The 20,434-nt window shown below is 37.6% G+C and overlaps 3 protein-coding genes across 3 annotated transcripts; 1 reads left to right on the top strand and 2 right to left on the bottom strand.

The window, feature by feature from the left end:
• The first annotated feature begins 1,231 nt into the window (after positions 1-1,231).
• Positions 1,232-5,359, top strand: chmp5b (charged multivesicular body protein 5b). The gene is made up of 8 exons (XM_014984120.2): positions 1,232-1,395; positions 1,986-2,090; positions 3,400-3,446; positions 3,692-3,785; positions 3,871-3,942; positions 4,103-4,211; positions 4,790-4,905; positions 5,003-5,359. Exons 1-8 carry the CDS (start codon positions 1,330-1,332, stop codon positions 5,051-5,053), a joined length of 660 nt encoding a protein of 219 aa, XP_014839606.1. The 5' UTR covers positions 1,232-1,329; the 3' UTR covers positions 5,054-5,359.
• Positions 5,360-5,398: 39 nt separating this feature from the next.
• fastkd3 (FASTK mitochondrial RNA regulator 3) lies at positions 5,399-10,336 on the bottom strand. Its single transcript, XM_014984119.2, has 7 exons — positions 10,243-10,336; positions 7,705-9,190; positions 7,422-7,507; positions 6,318-6,492; positions 6,169-6,238; positions 5,723-5,837; positions 5,399-5,629 (listed from the first exon to the last, which is right to left on the bottom strand). Exons 2-7 carry the CDS (start codon positions 9,158-9,160, stop codon positions 5,531-5,533), a joined length of 2,001 nt encoding a protein of 666 aa, XP_014839605.2. The 5' UTR covers positions 9,161-9,190; positions 10,243-10,336; the 3' UTR covers positions 5,399-5,530.
• An 861-nt stretch (positions 10,337-11,197) lies between these two features.
• Positions 11,198-16,263, bottom strand: LOC106916086 (myosin regulatory light chain 2, smooth muscle minor isoform-like). The gene is made up of 4 exons (XM_014984121.2): positions 16,158-16,263; positions 14,202-14,406; positions 13,208-13,369; positions 11,198-12,124 (listed from the first exon to the last, which is right to left on the bottom strand). Exons 2-4 carry the CDS (start codon positions 14,383-14,385, stop codon positions 11,952-11,954), a joined length of 519 nt encoding a protein of 172 aa, XP_014839607.1. The 5' UTR covers positions 14,386-14,406; positions 16,158-16,263; the 3' UTR covers positions 11,198-11,951.
• Positions 16,264-20,434: the final 4,171 nt, after the last annotated feature.

Below are 20,434 nucleotides of genomic sequence, written 5' to 3'. Positions count from 1 at the left end.
GACTCAAATGTGCATTTAAAATTTGTCCGAGGGCTCTCCGTCGGTTTTGACGTCATGAATGGTGTCCAAACTGATGCACTGTAAAATTGTACTCAATGTGATGAATTAATCTGTGCTTTTTATGGCTTTTACAGTGATGACAAGTACTCTTTCTCATGTTGTGCTATCTAATCATATGAATGGAAAACTTTACAAATTGTGGACCTATAGTCCATTATAATACCCACACAATATTGCTGTGTGTTTAAAATTTTGCAAAGACTACAAATTGAACAACTTTGCACAGTCATCATGTAAATAAACTACTCGTAGCATGTGAATCATCATCGATGTGATGTAAAAGCTGACATCAGAAGCTAAAACATGCTTAATGGACTGCTGTTTGTTTCTAATGTGCTGCAAACAGACTGTTTGTGTAAAATATGTAGAAATTCACCCGAACAGCTAAAAAATATTTATTTCTAGTTTTCTGGCTGCTACATGTACATTGTGGAATAAAACCAAAAAAAAAAAAGAATACATCTATAATATGAAAAAGGATGCATAGCTTTTTTTCTATTTATGATCTCTGTGTGCTCTCTCTAAATCTACTGTACTTTGGTCTGCCTGCTCTCATTTGTGCAGGACGTGTATTGATCCTGTCTGTGAAGCTGTCAAAATTAAAGGACGTTTAATAAAGTAAAACTAATTCTTTTTTTCTTGAAATAAAATTCTCGCACTGCTCTCTACTTTTAATTAAAAATCACTCTGACAATGAGAAATACTACATATGTGCACCACCATTTTGACTCGGCATCTTCGCTTACTTGTTCTAGACTTTGGGAGATTGCTACAGTCATTATTTTTAATTTTTTATATTGCGAGTTAGCAGCGCCACCCAGAGGACAAAGAGTGGTACTATTGTTGGTTATATCCTCCATTTAAATTAGTAAGTGAAAAACAAAATGTGGAAAAGCATAATAATAATAATAATAATAATAATAATAATAATAATAATAATAATAATAATAATATTATTATTATTATTATTATTATTATTATTATTATTATTATGCTATTATTTTTATTTGTCTTCGTCTTCCATTCCTTTTAAATTTTACATGGCGCTTTTTTAAATTAGCTTGTATATCGGAATATAACTTGTTAAGCGCCTGCAAAATAAAAAAAAAACTGGATGGAAGAAACAATTAGAACTTTAAAGGGCGGTGTTGAGTATGTCATGATCATGTGATTCTTCTTACGTCATCCCAGACTCTTCCGGGTTATTTCTTTAGGTTAAACTGTGGACTTCGCTGGTTTTGTGACACTTTTAGCTATAGTACCGCCGAGATGAATCGTATCTTTGGCCGAGGGAAAGCCAATCCCCCACCAAACCTAACGGACTGCATAGGAAGTGTAAGTAAAATCTTGTTATTAAACTTTCTCAACGGGAAATTTTACTAAGTAACCAAAAACCAACATGGATACCTGCTAACAGACTGTTAGCCAACTTTAGAAGCTTGTAACTACAATTAGTATTTACACTATAGCTGTTTTTATTATGAGTTGGTATCGTCATACATTTTATATTATAGATTTATTGAATATAAACGACTGATTGTTTACCTGGCGGTGTTTTTTTCGATCTGTTACCTTGTAAACAAGACGTGAAAACAAAACTTTCTATTGTTTTCTATTCGGGTAGTGACTCAGCGTTATATAATGGCATGATTGGGCAGTATTGCTTTTCAGCTAAATTAGAAAAAAATACTTTTCTTTTTCAAAACAATGTAAAATAAACCAGTTAAACCGGTCGGTTGTGTATATGCTATATTATTAGCTGAGAGGAGCGAAAGAAGAAACTACTGTTACGTTAGCCGAATGTAGTAGGTTTTTATTTATTTACAACCCTTTATGTAGGTCAGAATGTTTTGCTTGGAGTTTGTTTTGTAATATTACCCTCTGTTACTCTAATATTCTACTCTGTTTTTTTGTTTTTCATGTAGGTTGACTCCAGGGCGGAGTCCATTGACAAGAAAATCGCCAGACTAGATGCTGAACTTGTCAAGTACAAGGATCAGATGAAGAAGATGAGAGATGGGCCTTCAAAGGTGAGGTCACCTGTGTGAGGCTGCTGTAAAAGAATGAAGGGGATTTTTTTTCTTTCTCACAACTGCATTAAAAGAACAAGTAGATCCACACAGGTTACACCAGAGGTATGACTAATGCACCAATATGTAGGAATGTCTATTAGCAGATGACTGCATGTTTTAAATAAGTCTTTGAGATTAATGCATTTTTAAAAAATGTAAATAAAGGTGTTTTTTTTATTTATTATTTTTCCAGTAGCTGTGCTCACAAACTTTTCTCAAGAGTTTAAGGACAAATGATTCCATTTGAAAGCCCCATTACATTATAACAGGATCGTGCATAAATTGTGGAAATTGAACCTAAGTTCTGTGAAAATGTACAGCAATAATTTTTTACTGAGCCCATGAAAGGCTCTGATTTTAAAGAGAATATTTATCTTAAAATGTGTACATTTTTTCAGTGGTTAAAAAGTATCAGTTAATTAACTTGTAATAGTCTTTTAAGCTTAGTTTGTTGAGGAATAAAACAAAACTGCCAAAAGTGATAATGGTAAAGCATATTTATGCTATAATTCCTATATGAGATTAAAAATTAGCACTTAAAATAAATGAAAGTTGAATATTAGCCATTGATATTGTTTGTGTCATCATTGTGCCTCTTGTTGATTTAGTAGAAATGTTTGCAAATTCAGCCAAGGGTCATAAGTCTCTTCCACAGTAAAATCACAAAGTTTTACACACAAATATATATCAGTGTTTGTCAAAAGTTCTCAAAGATAATCAGAAATCAGTGTTGCAGAAAACAGAAAATGTGTGAAACATCTTTACATTGCCTTTCACACTAAAACTATAATTTTTGTTGTCTACTTACTAGAAACAGGCAGATATGGACTTAAGTTTATTATAATATGTTGTGCTATTTATACCAATAACCATAAAAGTGACTATTAAAGTACTTTTTAGCATGGAGAGCTTCCTCAAAGCCCCACAAACACAAATAATGCTCTTCAATTCGTTAGTATAGATCTAAAGGAGCAACTTACTGATTATTCAATAAGTTGTTTGGGACAACAGTTTTATCGCTAAACAGCACACAAACAGAAAAATATTTATTCCCACGCCCACAGAACCAACTGGCGGGGGGGAGGGGAGGAGTAGAAAACCTGACTGTACTTATAGTTTTTGGGATATGTAAAGGGATATGTCAGAATTTTCATTATCACTAATAATACTAATAATGATAAACTGAGTGGTAATTGCCCAATCCTACTACTTGCACCATAATATTCTGTCAACATAACTTCATGAGGTTTTTTTTTCTGCTCTGTAGAACATGGTGAAGCAAAAGGCCATGAGAGTTCTGAAGCAGAAGAGAATGTAAGTCATTTCATCAATCTTATATGTTTTTATAGTATTAATATATAAATTAGAGCTGCACTGTTGCCTTGCAGCAGGAAGGTCCTGGGTTATAACCCTGACCTGCAGTCTTTCTGCATGTAGTTTGAATGTTCTCCATATGCATGTGTGGGTTCTCTCCAGGTACTACTATGTACATATAAATAACTTCTTTTAGATTTTGAATGTTTTTACTTTTTAGTTTAAGTTTTCTAATCTATTCGCAGGTATGAGGGGCAGAGAGATAATCTCATGCAGCAGTCGTTCAACATGGAACAAGCAAACTACACGATCCAGAACCTGAAAGACACTAAAACCACAGTAAGACATGTGGGAATTTAGAAGGGAATTGATGGGAAAATATATTTATTTTCTTGGTTTTTACTAACGCCACAATTCTCTTCAGGTTGATGCCATGAAAGTCGGCCTCAAAGACATGAAGAAAGCGTACAAGAACGTGAAAATCGATAAGATCGAGGTGTGTATGTTTGTTTGGTCAATGAGTAGTTACTGAAATAAAAAAAGCCTTAAATTACGGTAAATAACTTCAAATAAGCTTACGTTTGTTTGTGCTTTTATTCTAAATTAATAAAGTGAAATTTAGAGTTGTGTTTCTAATTGTGCTATTTAATATGAAGGATATCCAAGATCAGCTGGAGGACATGATGGAGGATGCAAATGAGATCCAGGAGGCGATGAGCAGGAGCTACGGCACTCCGGACATCGATGAGGACGACTTGGAAGCAGGTGAGGCAAAAAAAAAATACTGTAAATTTTAATATCACACTTTCAGTAAAACTATGAAAACTGCTACTAATCTGATTAATGATCAAATTGTAAATATTTCACTGGTACAGAACACAGTCCAGAGCTCCGTTGGTCTGGAGTTTGAAGTATTTTTTTAGGTCAAGTATAAGCAAAGAAGATTAGGAACTGTTTGTACTTCTAAAACATATCCCTTTTTTGTTGTTGTTTTAACATTGTGTCCATATAATTTATCCAAAATTGTTCTCTTGTTCATCCATGATTTAAATTTTTCATAAACTGTTGACATTTGTACCAATCTGAAGTTTGGATCCTGAGCCACACAATCATTCCGAGGGCAGCAAAAGGCCCCCAGGCCTTTACTTTGTCGGACCGTCCATCCACTTATTTAAATAACCAAACTGAATCTGGGATGGGTAGATGGATTTGCAGGAATCCTGGATGTTAAGAGTTCTAACTAAAGGATGTGACATAGAATATAAACTCTCCCATGTGAGAGCCTTAGTGTAATAAATCCTATTTTGATGCGATTGACCATTTGATGCGTTTTGTGTCTTTAGAGCTGGACGCCCTGGGAGACGAGCTCCTGATGGACGACGACAGCTCCTACCTGGACGAGGCTGCGACTGCTCCCTCCATCCCAGAGGGTATCCCTGGAGACAGATCCACCAACAGGGTACCAGATAGCTTCTGGATTTGCTTCTTAAGTTCATGTGAAACATTGTTTTACACTCTTTATTAAAAGGAGATATCTTTTTTTGTTGTTGTTCCAGGATGGCGTTCTGGTGGACGAGTTCGGCCTTCCTCAGATTCCTGCTTCTTAAAGGAGTAATTTGATCAAACGATGTGCAAGTTTTACATGCATCATATTATTCTTTCCCCCTTTTTTTTCTGTATTTATCCAACTGACGCTCCAGGTCTTTGGAGACAGCAATGAAAACCAAAACATCTTATGACCGATGAATGATAGAATAGAAAGTTGCAATCAGGCTCTTTTAAAGTTTATGATCATGTTTCTTTAACTGGACTCACTTTAGTTTGTCTGAATGGTTGGAAAAGGGTTTCTCTTAACGTTGTACAGTTTCCGAAGTTACAAACGCAATAAATTATATTTTTCAAGTGGAACCAAACTGTGTTGCTGAGGTCTTTCAAAAAAAAAAAAAAAAAGATCCATTTTACAAAAAAGGCCACTTTAATGATAGGTCACAATTATTAACATATCTTCAAGACATTGCTTTTTTTGGCAGGGATTGTAGTTAGCGAAAATAAATATGCATTTGTTTAAGCAAATGTTCTTCTCGTCACCAGCTCAGTCTGAATGTGTGAGGGAAGATTTTCTGGTGAAGATACTCCACCACTTTGCTCATGTTGCGATATTTCTCAAACTCGTAAAAAGGAATCTGAAAAAATAAAGACAAGTTTAAAAACATAAGATTAGCAAGCAGTAATCTACGCAGATGAAGTGACTAATCATTTAGTGGCGAGGGTCTGACCTGCACAACTTCATAGCCCAGCAGCCGCAGATGTCTCTGCTTGATGACCTCTTTCCCAAGAAGCTGTCTTACATTATTTGTGAACCTCTTCTGTCCGTCGATACAAAGAGCTATCCTGGAATAGATTGTTTCATCAATTATTTGTCGACGGTTTTATTATTGCAAATTTATCTGAAAGGTGTGGCTTGCCGTTTCAGAAAGGTGAGTTCTTTAGATATGCAAATCCGGTAGATTTGCAATAAGTAGGAAAAGTAAAAGATGGTTTTTGAAGATGCTTATTAGAAGGGGAGGAGCATAAATGTCCGCCACACTTTTCAGATTTATTTTCAAAACTCTCTTTTTCTTGCACTTCTAGATTATGCACAACTTGTTCAATAAAATACACTTAAATTTGTGCTTGTAACATGACAAAATGTGGAAACATTTAAGGAGTTTAAAACATTTACCTCTTGTACACTTCATCAGTCTGGCTGGCAGGCAGAGCGTAACCCTCCTCATCGAGCTTTATCTCCACATCTACGACAATAATGGGTTAGTTGACTGCAAGATAAACCTTGGGAAACACATGAACAAAAACAAAAAAAACCCAGGATACCCAGCGTGTAGCAGTACGGCGTGAGAACTTGAGATCCGAAGAACGATCGGTCTCCGAGTATATCCACCAGCCCCGATTTGACCGAGTTATACAGCTGCTGATCAACCGGCGTCTCCAGGGAGCGACTGGACGTGAGGAAGGACTTTACGCGGTACTTTGGAAGGAGCTGAGGACCCTGATGTTGGGATTTAAAAAAGTAATTTAAAAAATAATGAAAATATGACCACAAATAAATAGAATTAAGGAATTCAAGGCTTTGAGTGAGTCACTACAGAGTATATTTTAGCTAAATGGATGGTTTAGGTTTTTAGAACAAAAGTATTTAATTGAGTGAAATCACAACTGCACATTACGCCAAGATGCAATATTTAGCATGTAGTAGATTTCCAACACACATAGATTTCAATAAATGTATAGATCTTAATGAGCAAGATCAGAAATGCGAATGTGACAAAGGGAAAGACAATAGTGTGGAAAATGCAATTCCAAAATGCAGTTACATTGTTGTACAACAATGTGTATTATCAAATTATTTACCCAATTTAAGTGATATAGTTGAATCATGGTTATATAAGTTTCACTAAATAGTAAACAGTTAAGGACATATGCAAAATTCATGACAGCACGGCGCCCTGCAGACTTTTCCAATCAACTTTCTGCTCTTAACATTCACTTTAAAATCTAAAACACTACAGTTTGCCATGCACTTATGGCAGAAGTTACAGCAGAAAGGCATCTTAAACCTGTACTCCATAAACTATTTAAGCAATAGTAGAAATAATTGTTGCTCTTCCACCTTTTACAAAAGCAATCAGACCATTATATAGTTTTCTTAAGTTTTCTATTGAATCTTTACCAAAAAAAAGTATTGATGCTGTATTTTGTTTCATTGTGAAATTATGTTTGATTATTAAAATCCCACAATGTTGCATTACAGCTAATTACATGATAAATATGTTCACATCTGTGCCCCATTTATTTTATGAAGACAACAAAGACCTGAACCTCTAACACTGCTGCTAATCTGCTGGGTGTGTATTCAGGTTTCTGTCACGGTTCGTTCTCGTTTGGCTCTCTAAGTATTTAACCGTCTGCAGTGTTTACCTCGTAGGTGGGACACTCCAGCTTCACGGTCATGTAGAGCTGAGTCAGCTGCGCCAGAACTGCCCGTTCAATCCTCAGGTCCTGATCTGAGGCACAGAAACATGTTTGGTTTCATCAAGAATTCAGAGGAGAACTGCTTAAGAAATTTTTAAAAATCATTAAAATATATTTATTTCTATAATTCAATTTAGAAAATGAACCTCATATTGTGCAGTCAGTTCACATTGAATGAAAAGTTTCAACCGTATTTCGTTCAGAGATTCCCTGACAGTGTATGTTTCACCTTGTAGCTGCTGCAGGAAATAACTGCTGAAGACTTTAGAGAGAAAGTTGACGGGGAACCTCTCGACCAGGGTGCAGGCGTGCAGCAGGTTGAGCAGCATCCGAGGCTGGAACTGAGAAAAACGAGTGTGCAGGATGGTTTCCACCTTCTTGAACATCTGGCCGACGTTGGGTGGAAGGTAGCCCAGCCTCCCAAAGGCCATGATCTGCCTGGCAACCTGGCTGGTGCTGTAGCTGTCCGCCCGGTACACGAAGCTCTCGGCGACGGCATTGAAGACCGTCGGGGACAGGATGCTCCTGCGGCTGAAGAACTCCGTCACCTTGGATACGGTCTCCGGATGAGAGGTGAAGGCCATTCTAGGGCCGTAATTCTGCATCGCGTCCACAAAGTAGCGGTCGCTGTGGCCGAAGTGGATCAGAGCGGCCAAGACGTGGCTGAGCTCTTCGTTGCTGAAGTGAGGTACGTGTCGCACGGCCTGCTTACACAGGCTGATCACCAGAGGCAAGGCCTGCCTCTGGTTCAGAGCGACGAGCGAACTCAGCACTCCGCTGACCGCGGCCGGGTCCATCCTGGAGGTGACCGTCACCGCGTGGGTGTGCATGGCGTTCAACAAGTCGCCGTGCTTCCCGTCTTCACCCACACACACTTCCAAAAGTCTGTAGACGGCTACGAGATCCGGGAGGCTCCACTTGTCAGGCTCCTGCTTCTGGATCTGTCCTATCACCTGCTCCAGCATGGCGGACCCTGGACCCTCCATGGCCAGCATGGCCTGGCCCAGCACGCACAGCTCCCCCACCGCCATTTGCTCCCCGTCGAGCCGTTTCTGGCTCTCTGTCACCAGGCGCACCATCAGCGTGCTCCAGGGATCCAGAAACAGGCGGGTGCAGGCGAGCAGCGCCGACACCAGCCCTGCTTCCGTCAGCCGCTCCGAGTCCCGCTCCAGCTGGAAGCAGAGGGCCCGGATGGCGTCCTTCTCCAGCACCGACGGGTCTCTCAGCGCGCCGCCGTCCTGCTCCAGGTCAGCCACGCGGTGGAGACAGGCGGCTGCCATGGTGTCAGACAGGACCTCCACCGAGCACAGCAGGCTGAAGACCTGCCGGGAGGTGGAGCAGCATGCCAGCTTCTGCTGGAAGCTCTTCTCTTCGTCAGACGAGGGTCGGTGCAGCTGGGTCAGACGGAACCTGAGCTCAGAGTCTCTGTGGATTCCCACAGAGCTGCTGGCGAAAAACGACGGCTCCCTGACTGCGGTGGTCACATTTCTCGAGCTGAAGTCCGTCCGGAGTTTCCTGCAGCCGTGAGTCTGGATGCAGCGGGCGGCTGACGTACAGAGACAGGCAGCGCAGGAGGAACGGCCCAAACCACTGCTGCAAAGGAGCCTGACCGATATGAGTCCAGCAAAGCAATGATGGATGCCGAACTGCAGGAGTGGAAGGTTCTGAGTAAGTTTCAGGGCCATGAGTCTGTTTCTGAACTTCCCCGATGTCAGCTGGAACAAGAAAAAGGACATTTAAATAACAGGTAGGGCTGGGAAATATAGCTTAAAATTAAAATCTCTGATTTTTTTCTTTCACACCAGATCCGATTTCTGATTTGACAAGGGTTTTTATTCTCACTTTCTTTTCTAAAAATAAATTACAAATCAAATCAAAAAGTGACTTTGATTTCAGTCATTTTTTCTGTGGGCTACATGACGGAGTATTAGGGTCAAATTATGAACATTTTTGTTTAATTACAAGAATGTAATCATAGTATTAACAGGATGTCATTTTAATTTACCTAAAATTACAAGAAAATCTTTTTTAATGAGAACAAAGCTTCGACAGAGTTATCAAGACCTAATGTGACCAACTCAGTCTGAGTGGTTTTTCCAAAAATTCAATCTTCAAATACCAAAAATGTGATTACTCAAACAAATCGGTTTATCACAGAGCCATACAGATAGATGGAAAACTCAAATGCAACAGAAATAAACGCAGAACCTGCTCAAGCCATGAGCAAACTCAGCAGCTATAGACCTCCAAAAATACTAAAACTATCACAAAAGTTAAGTTTGTTTGCGAGTAATATATTGGTGGTAATCGTCCCACCTCTACCTCTACTCTACTGTTCCTCTTCAGGAACTACTTCTATACATATAGAAGGCTGATATTTATGTGCTGTAGTAAACAATAATAGTTTTTATAGATGGGTAGGCTGCATACAAATTTAAACATGACTGATGTAGAGACGATATTAGTTCAGTCAGTGGAGGATCCAACAAATGTAATTATTTTAGGGTCACTTTCAGTCTTGGACAAAAATAATCTAAAGAAAACAGCTAGGATTCCTTTAATTCTCAACTCTTCGTCTGCACCTCTTAACTAACCAACCTTGAGGGCTGCTGCTAGCTATATTAGCTAGGTTTAGCGTGTAAGTTTGCATCTCGTTTTAACAGTAGCCGGAATGCTATTGTTGCTACAAGTAAGCTGTAAGATATAAAGTTTTATTCCCAGCAAGAAAAGTACAATAAATTATGATAGGGAGAAAATAAATTCATACCTGAACCTCCCGAGAGCCGCTGAGGGTCAAACCGGTGCTGACTGCAGTGACGCTTAACGTTTTCCGGATGTTGTATTTACGTTCCCTCAGAAATAATAGTACTTTCGAAAATTAGATGAAGTTTATGAACTAAAGGTTAAATGAAACGTAGAATAAAGCCCACAGCATTGCTACATTTTGCCATTTGTAAAGTGACGAAATAATCAGACTCTCATTTAAAAAACAGATAACATTGTACCTTACAATGTGACGCTCGTCATGTGCACTTGTGGGATTTCTATCTTTTGAAGGGAGCTTATGAAGGTATCACAATAACTTTCTTTCAGACACTAGATGGCGATAAAGATCCATCCAAACGTCACGTAAAATCATGAATACGCCAAACTTGCGGTTCGAGCTTAAAAGGATTAAAATGTATCTTTGTCAAGAATTAATTAGTTCAAATGGATTCAGCAATTGTTATACATCACTCAATAGGTCAATATTTTTCGACAGATTGGGATCATTTTGAATTCTCTAGTAACGGTAGTATCATTTTTGAGCAGAGCAAACGTTAGTTTGTTACAATATCCATGCTTTTCTCTGAAAGCATGTCTTTATTTTGTATTCATTTTTAAAATAAGAATCTCACACAAGACCTGCGTGAGCAGAGTTTCCAAGCATATTACTTTGAAGTGAAGTGGGAGGGAAAATGCAAAAGCAACAGTCAAACTTCAGCAATGCTCCCATTGCTGAAGTTTGACTGTTGCTTTTGCATTTGTGTGAAGCATTGTGTGAAGCAAAGCCCACACAATGCTCCGTTTGCTATCGAATTACTATGAATATTCTGAAGTCAAATAAAGAACATTTAATTTGTTTGAACTCACCATGTTTGTTAAAAATAGCCTACAGAAGAATCTAAAGTGATCCATATAAACCTGAGAGAAATGCACAGGACTTTAGGGGAATAACCATCATCAGTGACATTTTTTTATTGGATGATATGAATTGAGCTCTGACTCAGCAACAAAACAAAACTGAATGAGGTCATACACTGGGCAGTCTTCATTTACAGCTCAATGTCCTTGTCTGTTAGATTAAACTTTTTATTACTCAAGATTTAAGATCAACAGGCAAAACGAGACAGTTCATATTTGCATCAGCACACACTTCCCTTTATGCAAGTTTAAACATGGCTGCCACAACAGTACACTCTAGAACCACCACCATTTCCAGTCGGATCTTAAAGAATCCAGCGTATGCAAGTCAGAACACGGCGAATGATTTTGTGAAATAGGAGAGCAGACTTGTCAAGACAAAGTCGGTCGACAAGAATCCAATTTACGCCAACTTATATGTGGGGAAAAAGGCAGAATAATGCACTTTGTTACACATGTAATTTATGGAAGGGAAACAGTCAGAAAAATATAATTTGATAGAGGGCTTTATTTTAAAAAGTTTACATTATAAATGTAAAAATTCAGCTAAACGTGATCACATGAACTGCAAAGTCATAAATCCCTTAGAGCTACTAATGTTCTGCCACGTCTTAACACGAGATTTTACAAACTCATTTGGCAAAACTGCAAGTTCACAGCAAACAGAGTGGATAGTTATTGCTTTGGTTTGTATTAACGGGGCCTTTACTGTAAAGTCGAGACATGCAGCATGATCTAGCTGACGGCAGAGAGGCGGAGGCAGGTCAGAGGAAACAATCTGGTGGAGGTGCTTTAATCGTCCTTATCCTTGGCACCGTGCTTTAGGATGCGAGTGAACTCCACATAGTTGAAGTTATTCTTCTTGTCAATGGGAGCCTCCCTGAAGAGCTCGTCCACCTCTTCATCTGTAAACCGGTCGCCCATTGTTGTGAGTAGCTCCCTGAGGTAATCCTCTGGAATAAAACCTAATGCAAACAGTTAGACAGCAAGGATTATAATAACATTGTGATGGAATGCTTATGATCTGACAGAAAGCTCACAAAGCTGGATAAAACAATTAGAGAAGGCAACACTATCTTCTGGAAATGTTTGGTTTCATTTCAAAGTATTTTGCATCAGGCTGATGAAGTGAACTCCACCGTGTGGCACATGCATAGCATTTTATAGTTTCAAATTCATAATTATGAGATACACTAACTTTACACACTGAAAATGACTGCTTTGAAAGGGTGAAATATTTCAGGTGAGATGTGCTGTACTCTGCATTCCAATCATATATTCAGTTAAGAAGGATTTTCTTTGTCATTTATGGCTATGAGTTTGTTCTCTTGACCAAGATCAAAAAGCTCAACAAGTGGTGAGGAAATGACCATGATCAGAGAAAAAGAAAAACTAGAGAAACTGGAATTATGATAAAGTTGATTCTATCATTTAATACAAGGTATTTTTATCATTATTTAGTACTTTGTTCTCTAGTTTTACTATTTAAAATATCTATGCGCAACACAGCAGGGAGAGATGAGGGTCAAATAATACTCCCAAGTATTTTCTGTTAAAACAGCCAATAGTGTTTAATATTCAGCCTTCAAGGTGCAAAGCGAAGCCTACAGATCATTTCTAATCTTCTGTTCAGAAGCATCAAAATTTCAGCTCAAGGCTTCCCAATGACAATGACTCATCTCATTTACTGCTGCACCACAGTTTATTGGCCATCTGCACCAGAACCATTAAAAACCACAGCTCCAGATTAAAGCTGAGGTCTAAGAGGTTCTGGGGGACAAAACAGGCAGACTAACTTTCCAGATTTTTTAAACAGATCTTAATCCATGTGTGGGGTTTTTGTCAGTAACTAGAACGATCAATAGGTAGGGCTTAAAGTTCAGTACTGATGTGGAAAATCAATTAAATCAATTTAAAAAGAAATTCTGTAAAATGGAATGTGTGAATATTTGCCCATTTTCAAATTTATTTTAGACTTTTCAACAATATGAATGAACTCTGCACTTTGAGACCAATACTGGTAATATAATAAATGAGCTCAGGTTTACCTGTTCCCTCCTCATCGAAGCAAGCAAATGCATTTCTGATCACATCCTCAGGGTCTGTGCCATTGAGCTTCTCTCCAAACATGGTGAGGAACATGGTGAAGTTGATTGGTCCAGGTGCTTCGTTCATCATGGCCTCCAGATAGTCGTCATTTGGGTTTTTCCCTTTAAAAAGACAAAAGGCTCTTAAAATTAAAATGTCAGCAATTTAAAGAGTAGAAGGTGAAACATTATGGTTCCTCTTTGCCAGATAGTTTTTTTTTTCTCTGTTTGACTAAAGCTCATGTTTGTTAGCTAAACAGTAGACAAATTAATTTGCATTCAACTTTTCCAGTTTCTGTATATTCACCAGTAGAGAAAATAAAACAAGTTGGTCAAAACTTGAATGAGAACCTAATTTTAAACGAACCAGTTATCTGCTGCTTTGTTTTATCGGTTTTATGAGTGGGAACGTTTCTGATTGACAGCAACAAATAGGCTGGCACTTTTCAAACACAAGGACTTCAAAAACATTCATAATCAAGACAACAACACAATGAAATGGCCTAAACATGACCGGAAATAAAATGGACTTATGTAGTTAACTGAGGCACCTTTAAGGCCTTGGGAATATGTTAATTCAATTTTAAACTTTATAAAAAAAAATCTAAAGCAACAAAAGAAGAGAAAAACAATTACTGATGACTCCATTAAGTAAATGTTCAATTGGGAATAAGTAATTGTCATTACTAATAGCTAAAACAAAAATATCTCAAGTTTTCGTTTAAAAATGAACTGCAAGAGCCACTGTGGCCCGAAACCAGAGCTCATTTCTCAGTTTGTTATAATTGAGGTGTGGCCACTCACAGCCCTAAACACACTACAGTTCATTTACAAGCAGGCATGAGAATATAATACTACTGCTTGCAATAAGAGCCAAAATTATAATAACTAATGCAGCATTGTTTGCAAAAAGTGAGTGTCATAAAAAAGCTGCCGATTACAACATTTTACTCACCCAGTGAGGCGAGCATGTCGTGAAGATCCTCTTTGTCGACAAAGCCATCCCGGTTCTGGTCGATCATGTTGAAGGCCTCCTTGAACTCCTGAATCTGGGACTGGTCAAACATGGCGAAGACATTGGAGGTGGCGCGCTGAGGGCGCTTCTTGGTGGTCTTTCCCTTTGCCCTTTTGCTCGACATTATGGCTGGTTTAGTATATTTCTGGAAAAGTAGAAGCGCAATATTGCTACAGCTCAGCTCAGTGGGATGACAAAGGAGCTTAGAGTAAATAAAAACTGCAGATCAAATAGTGAAAACAAATCTACTGTTTTCTATATCATTAAACACACCAAAAATAAATGATAAGAACTGTCCTACTAACACAAAAATTGTGGTTTCATAAGCAAAAAACAACTTTAAGGTTTCTAGGACTAGTCCACATGAGTATATCTGAAATTACCTTTGTATTTTTTTCTTTCAAAAAGCTTCTTTTAAGAATGAAATCATTTTCAAGAGTCTTTATCCATACAAAGAAAATAAACCGCGAGTTATGCCAGACATGTATGTGGTGTAACGCTGTCATCAAAATTCCACAAAACAAAGAGGAGGGCGTGGATCATTAAAGCTCGATGCTGTTACGTATGACTTGCCTGGGGCTGAAGTATTAGGTCGGAGGTGGATGTATGAGAATCAGTTATAAATAGTTGCATATTAGTAATTCACTCTGAAATCTAATAATTGAAAATAAAAAAAATAGGTCTATTTTTTTAAACAATTGTTTTCTCTAAATATTTGTGTAGCTAAAAATTGGTTATAGACTTAGGATAAGCACCAGTAAGATGCTCCAAATGTATAAACCCCATTAAGAAATGTTAAATATTCATATCGGCATGTGATTTTACATACTGGTCAATTCAAATGGTTCAGACCAATTGTAGAAAAAGATTATGATTAAAAGGTGCAACAGATCATGCTGCTACTCAAAATAAAACTTTGTGATGCCATATCTATCTCAGTGGCTGTGTAATTTAATTCCAGAGCAGTAAATCCCTGGTGTTGTGTCCCTGGCTGAGCTAAAAATGGAAATGTTGCTCAGCTTTCTAGGTTGGTTAGCTTGCTGCCTTCACTGGGAAAGTTACTGATGTGAGGACGGATGCCCTTATCAGGAAATGTCTGGAATGCAGACATCCACAGCTTTGTCTTGACATGAAACTCTGAAGGGAAAGTCTCATGTCATTGACATCAAGTTTTAAATGTTGTGTTTTTTGCAGTGTTTTGCAGTAGTTTTGTCTGTAAAGGATGCTTAAACTGTATTTACAGCATGGGCAATTAAGAACTGGTCACAAACAGGTAAAAACAACAACCCAATTAATTCAGATAAGATCAATTTAAACAAATTTCAATGAGTGCTCTAAACATATTTTTAATAGCGCCTCATCTTGGTTAATACAAAAACTACTGATTTCACAAATAACTATTGACACATTTATTATCTACCTTTATTTTTGCATCTTTGGACAAACGTACAACTGTCACAAACGTGACTTTTATATAATTTCTTATTAACAAACAGCAGTAAGCAACAATTAGCAGGTCGTCAAATCTGTTACCTTTTCCACTCTCAAAAAGTGCTTTGCGGCCTAGTTTATACAATAAAGTAAGCACAATAAACGTGAGCAGAAGATTAATACAGCAATATTCTTTAACCGTTTAAGCAAACAACTACCTTTTCAAACGGAACCCGGTGACTAAATAATCAAATTAAAAACGTTATGCCGTAACGTTAGCTGCCGTGAGGTTAGCTGTGTCGCTAACTGTTATTATTGGTCTTAGCCGAGCACGACAAACCGTAAATTTTGCCGTTATTTTCTAGTCAAGTTTTAAAGGATACAACTTCAATACAACATAAATATGAAAAGGAGATTTATGTGTTGCTAAATTATGTTCAGACCTCAATTTAAACGCTTTCTTACCTTGTTACGGGGAAATAATTTTCAAGCTAATTAGCTGCTGCTTCGTTTCTCAACCACCGCCCTTTACTTCCTGATGCTGTGGGTTCAGAGCTGAACATCGGAACAAACCAAGTACATAAACATGGGGGTGACCGCCGTTTATAATACAATTTTTTCTCTTTATAAAACAAATGTAGATACCTTTCACTTATAAAGAGTTTTGAAATTATACTTTTTATCAACGTATTTATAAAAGTTCACGTGAATAGTCGAGCTTATATGGAAAATAATGTAGGAATTTCTCAACCTTCCCCCGGTTGAAAAAGTGTAACTCCCCACAAACGCTTCCTTGACATTCTTGGATATGCCCTTTTAAGGAAAGGAAGCAGACGTCCTCCTTTGTCTTTCGCAAGTCCTAAATCGAGATAAAAATTTAAATAGTCCTGTGCGAATCAAATATAAGTGCGTATGCAATAAATTGGAATATTATCAAAAAGTTAATTTATTTCAGGGATCCAAATCAAAATATAAAATTCACATAATGGATTCATTACATGAACAAATACATTTTATGAGTTTATTCTACTTTTTTTAGTGATAGTTATTGAAAACTCAACTTTTAGTTCACCTGAAAATCTGAATATTACATTAGATCAAATAATAAAGAATTTTGAACAGAAATCTGAACATAATGTTATGGACATGTGTCCAGGAGACATTGACATCTTCCTCCATTGAGGGTAAACATCAAAAAGGTAAGGAGATTTTTTTGTCCCATATGTTGCTGTCAGGATGTATCATGTAACCTTAAGGACTTATTTGTCAAGTTTTTTTTTTTCTTTCCCCCAAATAAGACATGAAGTTACTTGAATAATATGATAAATAAAAACAATGCTTGTTCATTTGCTTAATTGAGAACAATAACTGAAAAAAATGATGTCATGATGGATATTTATAACTATTGCCTGTCCAGCCATGAGTAAGACAACTGTTGTTTCAGCAGTCAATGTTTTCAAAAGAGGCTTTGAGTTTCCAGGCTTTAAAAGTGACATGTGGTTGACTCAATGTTTAAAATAAGCCACATCTGTCTTTTATGTCTAACTCATCTCTAATCTAATAACAACAAAGTTGGACATGTGCTGTGATATGTGACATGTGCTGATATTATTTTCGATATAAGTAGTCTCGATCAAGTGCTTTTGAGTTTGTATTGTATCTTATCTGTCTTCATTTGGTCATTGCAATTGGTTGCCTAACTAGTTTCAGCTGGAGTTTTTTTTTATTATTATTAGTTTAAAAGGGGAATTGTTCCTCTCCAATTTGTCCCAGTAGATCAGTACAATAGAGCAAATGCAAATTAGGAGGATGTATGATGTCTGCTTTTTTTTTCTCTCTTCAAAATTTATTTGGAGGATTGTTGCCTCAAGCTTGGTTCCTTGGTACCAAGTTAAAGAGATGTGTGACTTTACTTCCTCATAAAACATACATAAAGACACACATAGAAAGCATACTGTAGTAAACATCAAAAAACTTGAACCTGTAAAAAGTGTTTTATTGAGCTTTGTGCTGCATAAATGTCCAATATTTGTGCTGCATGTTAGCAGCACTATTGCTTTGCAGCGAGGACATGGATTCGAATGACTGCATTGAGTTTGCATGTTATCACAATGCTTGGGTGGGTCATCCTAAGGCTCTCCGACTTCCTCTTACTGCCCAAAACACACATCTGTTTATGCTGTCACTGTGTTGCCCTGTGATGAAGTGGTGACCTGTTCAGGGAGAACTCCTATGACCACTGGAAATGAACACCAGCAGTCCCCTGAGATTCTATAGGATAAATGGATATACACAGTGGATGTTTGGACATTATGGTTCAGCACAGTATCATACAAGCATACTTGTCTGATTGCACAATCTGTATATTTCACTGCTTCACTACTGACTGTTCCACATACTAGCTAATGCAGCACATTTTCTGCACAAATACGTACATACTTTATGTTCTGCCTAGTTTCTGTACAATTCATATTTCTATTTGTTAATTAGATGTTGTGTGCTTTATTGTACCTTATTATTCATGTATTTTATATGGCATGTAGTATTGGCAGCAAAGTTAGAACTTCATTGTATATTGAAACATGTTTCCTTACTGTGTGTAAGACAATAAAGCTTTGAATTTTGATCGTTGTCATCTTTGTCTCAAATTTAAACATTAGAGGGCGCTGTTGTAGCAGGAAAACTCACTTTCTTTGGTGATGTTATGAAATAATTATTCTGCCTATTCTTCACTTACAGTTGCAAATATTATCATGTCTACAGCAACACTGCTGCTTTAATCCAAATCAGATAATTAATTTGTTCCTGACCCATAAATAAATCAAATGTTTAGATCTACTGCAATTTTGTGATTGCAAAAGTGTAAAAAATCCTTTTGTCGAAAAACATTTTAACCCTTAGGAGGCCTAAGGGTTAACTCCTAAGGGTTAATGTACTTTATTACTATTGTGTGTTTCAAACCAACATAAAAAGGCATTGAAGGAACATAGTAAATGTTTTCTAAATAAACATTCAAAAACTGTGCAGCACATTGTATTCATTTTATTTACGTGGTGCAACTTCCCTTTCCCTGCAATAAAAGAAGAACAAGATGCTGCCACCACCATGTGTCACCATGGGAATGGTGCGTTAAAGGTGATGTGCAGTGCTGGCTAGCTTCCTCCACATGCCTGCTGTGTCCCTTACCTAGCTGGTGACAAACTACTAGCAGTATTTTTGATGGTTTTTCTGACTCTCCCACAAAAGTTAAATGTTTAGAGTGCACAACTAATTATATCAAATCAAAACAAAACAAGTACTTTCAACCTGTTATGTTGATGAAAAATGTTCCAGCTATGTTGTCCTCTTTGTGTCTTGTGTGACCTCCCACATTTAATGGCTGGTTGATCTCTTTTAATGGGCTCACATTTCACATGACTGCCACAACATTTCGGCTATGCTGTCATGCTGACCCTTGTATTATGTGGGAATGTGATGGATAAAGGCCAGAAAAGATGGAAGGTCCCTAAACAAAAGCATCGGAAATGTTGTGGGATGGAAAATTACCGGACACTTGAGTTAATTTCCAGGACGACGTTGAAGTATCTGCGGCACCTAAACTAAATCTGTCCACCTGCTGTTGGATGCTTTATTCAAAAGGGAAAGATATGTCAATCTGTTTATGCCAACATCAAACACAGTGCTTTGTGAAAGGAGTTATACCCCCTTTTTTTTTTACCATTTTCTCCAGGTTTTGCTTTGTGACAGAGCAATGCATATAGTACTTCTTTGTAAAGTAAGAAGAACACATTTATTTTAAACTTGGATCAATTCTAAGTGTAGAGTCCACATTTTGTACGTCAATCCCAGTAAAAAGTCAATATTTTTGTGAAGGCCTAAGAGGTTTGCAACACCACCTCTTAGTAAAACAGTAAAACAGACACTGCGCAACAAACCAGAAATGTAAGAGATAAAGTTGTGGAGAAGTTCAAAACAGGATTAGACTATAAGACAATATCCCTAGGTTGGACACCTCACTGGCAAAGTCCAGACCTAAATCCAGTTGAGAATCTGTGACAAGACTGAAAAAATGCAGTACAATGACAATCAGTCTAACTGAGCTTAAGTAAACATGACCATCTTCATCTTGCACAAAGCTTTGGTTCAGATACGGTACACAAATTCATAACACACTTTTCAGTTTTTATTTAAGAAAAAAAACATTATTTTTGTTCCACTTCCCAAATATGTGCAACTTTGTGATGATCCGTGGCACGAAATCCCAATACAATACACTGATGTTCATGAATATCGATCACTTTGATATGTAATCTTTCTTTGCAGACTGCTGGTGACAAGAGGGGACATTCATGCTCTTCTAGCAATGAGAGGGGCTGAAAAAGAGAGTGACATAGGGACTGGTATTTGTTGAATGTGAAGGAGTAACAATAGCATAGCTAAAGTTAGCATCAGTCACAGCTGAGGCTGCTGGAGTAAAAAGCAGGACAAAAGCTGCTGAAGGTTAACTAACTCTGACAGACAGTCGGCCACAGTCCAGATGGAAAATTAGGAAAATGTAGAAGTGCATCAGCTTAGGGATTCATTGGGGAATATTCAATCAGTCATTGAACTAACTTTAAGAGGAGATTTGTGTTTACCTTCACACCACAGTTACTGGCATGAAAACCTGCACCCATAAATGTGTTCCACTATCAGAGTCGACTCGGCTCCCAGCTATATTTATCTCCACCCTCTCCTTAAAA

This window comes from Poecilia mexicana, unplaced genomic scaffold, assembly GCF_051168715.1.
Source record: "Poecilia mexicana isolate PSO_F unplaced genomic scaffold, ASM5116871v1 scaffold_20, whole genome shotgun sequence".
NCBI classification, from domain to species: Eukaryota; Metazoa; Chordata; class Actinopteri; order Cyprinodontiformes; family Poeciliidae; genus Poecilia; species Poecilia mexicana.
The sequence above is the reverse complement of the archived record's forward strand: the minus strand, read 5'-3'. Positions and strand labels throughout refer to the sequence as shown.